Below are 5,074 nucleotides of genomic sequence, written 5' to 3'. Positions count from 1 at the left end.
CGGCGCCAGTCGCGCCCTGGAGCGCAGGCCAGCGCCGGCCCATTCTGTATGCTTCGAAGGTGTGACCATTCTAATAAACAGTATTATTATTATTATTATTATTATTATTATTACAACGAGGATTATTATTATTATTATGGAAATTATTAATAAAGAGTTCTTTCTTCAACCAGGACGGCTCAGGTTTTGACTGGGGGCTCTGGTGGGGGCACAGCCCCGTGCAGGGAGCAAGGCTTGGGGCTGCACCGAGTGGGGACTGGGCCAGGGCCAAGGTCGGGGTCAGAGGGCAGAGGCTCCAGAGGCAGGCAGAGCCGGGCCGTCCGGCACTGGGCTGCCTCAGCCCTTCGCTCTGCTTTGCCCTGTGTGCAAGGTGCTGCTGCGTGCCGCCGGGGAGCTGGGGCACCAGGTAGGGAAGCCACGAGGCTGCCCACGGAGACACGCTTGGGCCACTGGCTGCACTGAGACCCACGTTCCTCCAGCCATCAGCTCCCTCGTCTCTTGCTTTCTGGAACTGGTGCCACCCAGGTGCTCTGCTGCGGCCCCGGCCCCTCCGCGTTTGCAGTAGTTGCCCCTCTGGATCATCTCTCCTCTGCATAAGAGGCCTGGGGAGAGCAGATGGGTGCATGCCACTGGGCCCACGAGGCATGGGGGAACCAGGAGCAGCTGGGGCACGGAGCCGCGTTGTGCCTGAGCCAAGCTGGAGGAATGGGGCCAGCCCCAATGCGAGACCACGGGGTTCGGGGTCCCGGGCAGGGTCCAGCCCAGCCTGGCCATGCCACGCAGCCTGGGAGTGCTGGCTTTGTGCCGGCAACAGCAGGCAGCAGCGTGCCCTGCCCGGGGCCACACACCCCAGCTCGGGGCAAGGCAGGAAGCAGGGAGCCTGAGCCAGGAGCCAGCTCCAGGAGGTAGATGCACAGGCCGGGGGAGCAGGAGCCTTCTCGCTGCCTCGCTGCACCTTGTGCACAGGTGCTCGCCGTCGCAGCGTCGTACAGCAGACCCCCACCGACCCCTTGCCGCCAGCAGCGCAGGGGCTGGTTCTCGGGGCTGCTGGAGACCAGGCCTCGCTGGACCCCAGGTCCTGTGGTGCTGGGCAGGGGGCCAGGCACAGATGCACTGGGGTCAGTGCAGAGCTTGAGGCTGCCACCACATCCCCCGCCTCCCCCACGCCCCAGCCCACGGCGGCCACGAGGCAGGCACACGCAGGCTGCTCCAAGGCCACGTTTACTGGGCTGGCTCAGGGGCTGAAGTACACCAGCACCAGCCGCCCCCATGCTGCCAGCTCCACCGGGACCCCCTCGGGCAGCACCGGCTCCACCAGGAACGCCACGCGGCCGGACTGTCCCGGAGGCACCGCGGGCACCGGCACGTCCACCGCGCGGTACAGGGGCGCGTACGCCAGCCCCAGCAGCCGCGGCGGCCCTGCGCCCCGCTGGCCATGGACGCAGAAGCCACGGGCCAAGCCGGCCGGATAGGCCCAGCGCAGGGTGAGGCTGAGGGAGAGCTCGTCCGGGCTGGGACCCCGGCGCCATCGCAGCTGGGAAGCCTCGAGGTTTCGCACCAGGGGTGGGGAGGAGGCTAGGCTCACAGCCGCATCCAGCACCTGCGGGGGAGACGGTGCTCAGCAAGGGGATGGCAGCACCCCCCGGGCCACGTCCTCCTTTCACCCTGTCTCCTGGGTGCTCGTCTCACCCGGATCTCGCCAAGGCGGCAGGAGAAGGGGGTCTCGCGTGGGCCGGCCGGGCGGCGCGCCAGCACCAGGGAGAGCTCGTGCAAGGCGCAGTCCTGCAGCTCCAGCTCGTAGCACCTGAGAGCGAGGGCACGGCGGGTCGGCGCGAGTGCAGTCCAGCCCCGTGCCCCTGCCATGCCACAGCCCTCCCACCGCCCACCACCTGGAGACCCCAGGACTTGCCCAGGGTTGTGGGTGGATGCAAGGGACGGCGCCGCACCCTGGCTCCCCCGCGACACCGGGACTCACCGGTTCATCCAGCCCTGGGTGCTGCGCTCTCCGCAGGCGCCGAGCAGCGTGGACAGGCCAGGCGGGGGGGCTGGGAGGGGCCGAGGCTGGTGCCGCCTGGTCAGCCCTGCAGGAGGGGAGGGAGCCGTCAGGGCACGGGGGCAGCCTGGCACAGATGCCTGCGTGCTGTCCGGCAAAATGGGGGCACGGGGCAGTCCTCACCAATGTCGCCAACGCGGCAGGAGTCGGAGTCCCGGGTGGCGAGTTCCAGCGTGACCGTGACCCCGGCCTGCGGCTCCTCCAGCTTGTACAGCAGGGACAGGAAGAGCCGGGGGGGGGCCAGCATCTGGAAGGAGAAGAGCCTGGTGACCCCCCGGCCCAGCCGGGCACAGGGGAGAGAGCGAGTTACATGGGGCTACAGGCACAGCGGCACCCGCACGCGGCGGGATGTGCCCGCGGCCCGGCCAGCTGCCCGCCAGGCCCGAGGCACATCGCACACAGGCACCGCCTCGCCCCGGCCCCGGCCCACGCTCACCGGACGGCCACGTGCTCGGCATCGGGCGGGATGGCCCCCGCCACCAGCAGGGAGCTGCCCCCCTCCCAGGCGTCGTGCAGGCAGCAGTGCGTGCGCAGCCCGCCGCCCGGCCCCTGCTGCTCCGTGAACAGCGGCTGGATGTCCTGGGCGCTCAGGTTGTACCAGGGGCTGACCACCTGCTGCAGGCGAGAAGGCCGGGCACGGGGCTGAGCCTGGGCTGGGCGGGAGCCCGCCGAAGCCCAGGCAGTGACCGCCCCAGTCCCGCACGCACCTGGCCGGAGGAGAATCTCCCGGTGCCCATGCCCAGGTTGAAGGAGGTGTGCAAGGGCAGCGTGCCGAGGCTGTGCGTGGGCAGCTGCTCTGCCAGCAGCCCCCAGAACCTGCGGGGAGAGGCGCTGAGAGGAGCCGGCAGCCACCGCCCAGCCCCACGCCCTACCAGCCGGCCGCTTACCTGTCCTCATTGGGCAGGAAATCCGCTGCCCCCAGGTGCTCGTAGACCCAGCCGGGTGCGAAGAGGGCGGCAGAGAGGCCGTGCTTGCGGATCAGGCGCAGGGACTGCGGCATGAGGGCGAGTGACCTGCTCAGCTGCTGCAGTCCGGCAAACCCTGCTCCCACCCTGCCCTGACCGCGGCCTGTGGGGCCGGGGATGTGCGACCCCCTGCACGGGTAGGGCTCCCTGCCGCCCGAGCCCAGCCACGCACCTTGTCTGTATCGAAGCCGCCACTCACCACGTCCCCGCGGGCAAAGACGTCGATGCCCACGTAGACGTCGGCCCAGCGCTCGCCGGCTTGCGCCCGCGTCCGCTCCAGGTGCCCCTCCTTCCAGTTGTAGTTGGTGAACAGCCCGTCGCAGGCGTCGAAGAAGACCCTGCGGGGCGGGGCGGGGCGGGGCGGGGAGGGAGCCAAGCCGTGACCCAGGGGCATGGGGTGCAGTGGGCACGGGCCCCACGGCACAGCTCTGCACCCGGCAGGACAGCTGGGAAGGAAGGGGCTGCGCCCGGGCACAGGCTGCGCCCCAGGGGCTGCGGCGGGCTGGCGGCGAGGGAGCGCCCCGCTGCCCCCGTGCGCTGCCCTCACCTGTTCTCCTCGTTCAGCTCGTTCTGCCACCTCAGCTCGCCGCTGCGCAGGACGCTGTCATACCAGAGCACCAGCCCGCCCGGCACCAGCCGCCCCAGCTGCTCCTTCAGCTGCCGCAGGAAGAGGGGCAGCGCCCGCACGGCCGCCTCCTGCCGGGAGAGCAGAGGGCAGGCGTCACGCCCGGGCCGCGGACGGCCCCAGCAAGCGCCGGACGTGGCTGCCAGCGCTGCCGGAGAGGGGTCCGGCTGCGAGGGTGCCGCTCACGCTCAGCTCGTTCTCGATGTTGATCAGCCAGCCGTCGAAGCGGTAGAAGCTGGCGATGCGGGCCAGCTGCGTGGCCACGGCGCCGTGCGCCTCCGCCTGCCCAGCCAGGAACGACTCACACGTCTTCTTGCCTTCTGTCCACTCGGTGATGAAGGTGCCTGCAGCCGGGCAGAGGGAGACTCAGCTGCGGCCAGGCCTGGCCTCCTCCACTGCCTCCCGGGCAATAGGCCCGAGCCCCTCACCCAGCACGGAGACGCCATTCCTGTGGGCAGCGTTGGTCCAGCCCACGGGCGGGATGGTCACGATGTGGTGGCTGAAGTAGACGAAGATGTCGATGTACTGCCAGTGGTAAAACACGTAGGGGCTGCGTGCGGCCGAGCCCTGGATGAACCTGCCGGGAAAGGTGGAGTCAGGGGCGAGGTGCTTGGAGGACCGATCTGCGCCCTCCCTGCACGGGCACGGCACACATCCCTGCCCTTAGCTCCCCGACCCGCTGTGCCCACCTGTCCTCCAGGTACCCGCCCTTCATGTCATGGCACACCAGCGTGCGGGGTCTCTTGCTGCGCAGCGGAGGCTGGCGCGCGGCCAGCGGCGTCGCGGCCACGTTGAAGTCATCGTCGCGGGTGGGCTTCCACGCCAGCAGCTCCTCCAGGCTGGACAGGTAGAAGCTGACCGGCTCGGTCGTGTCCGTGTCGAAGTGCCGGGCTAGCGTGGGAGAGGCCGGTTGGAGCGCGGGCGGCGGGGCTGGCAGGCGCGGGCGCGGGCCCGAGCAGCTCAGCACCTTACCTGGCAGGGGCTCGGGCGTGTAGCTGACCCTGCGGTGCAGGACGGTGGCTCCTTGGCCCTCGGCAGCAGACGGGGAGCTGGGCGGAGAGTCGCCAGGGCCGTGAGGGCGCGGGGCAAGGACCCACGTGCCACTCCCGGCACAGGAGCCCGGGTCTGGACCTCACCTGGACAAGCCCCCCTCCCCCGCTGCGGGGGCGCCGGGCCCTTTAAGGGCTGCAGCTCTGGCGCAGAGCATGCTGGGACTTGTAGTTGGCAGGGCAAAGCAGGGCGTGCCGGATACAAGGAGCCTTCCCGCCTGAGGCGGGGAAAAACGATTCAGGGTGCAAGGTGGAGGTGCAAGTGGACGTGCAAGTGCACGGGCAGCAGGGGAAACTGAGGCAGGGCTGCAGCGCCCCGCCCGCCACGTGGCCCCGCAGCCGGTTCAGCCGCGTCGGGGTGGGTCCGGCCGGGAGCGGGGTT

At 70.1% G+C, this 5,074-nt stretch overlaps 1 protein-coding gene across 1 annotated transcript in view; it reads right to left on the bottom strand.

Moving 5' to 3' along the window:
- Positions 1-905: 905 nt before the first annotated feature.
- Positions 906-5,074, bottom strand: part of ENGASE (endo-beta-N-acetylglucosaminidase) — a 4,810-nt gene continuing 641 nt past the window's right edge. The window contains exons 2-14 of the mRNA XM_019514903.1: positions 4,616-4,768; positions 4,333-4,534; positions 4,072-4,220; positions 3,830-3,987; positions 3,566-3,714; positions 3,191-3,356; positions 2,941-3,044; positions 2,760-2,869; positions 2,490-2,670; positions 2,177-2,316; positions 1,976-2,081; positions 1,690-1,804; positions 906-1,600 (exon numbers count right to left, since the gene is read on the bottom strand). Of these exons, the coding sequence (XP_019370448.1) occupies positions 1,235-1,600; positions 1,690-1,804; positions 1,976-2,081; positions 2,177-2,316; positions 2,490-2,670; positions 2,760-2,869; positions 2,941-3,044; positions 3,191-3,356; positions 3,566-3,714; positions 3,830-3,987; positions 4,072-4,220; positions 4,333-4,534; positions 4,616-4,768 (2,099 nt within the window). The 3' untranslated portion in view covers positions 906-1,234. The remainder of the gene's footprint in view (positions 1,601-1,689; positions 1,805-1,975; positions 2,082-2,176; positions 2,317-2,489; positions 2,671-2,759; positions 2,870-2,940; positions 3,045-3,190; positions 3,357-3,565; positions 3,715-3,829; positions 3,988-4,071; positions 4,221-4,332; positions 4,535-4,615; positions 4,769-5,074) is intronic.

This window comes from Gavialis gangeticus, unplaced genomic scaffold, assembly GCF_001723915.1.
Source record: "Gavialis gangeticus isolate Ggan-Ray unplaced genomic scaffold, GavGan_comp1, whole genome shotgun sequence".
Lineage (NCBI taxonomy): Eukaryota > Metazoa > Chordata > Crocodylia > Gavialidae > Gavialis > Gavialis gangeticus.
Note: the sequence above shows the minus strand (reverse complement) of the source record. Positions and strands in the feature narration are given on the sequence as shown.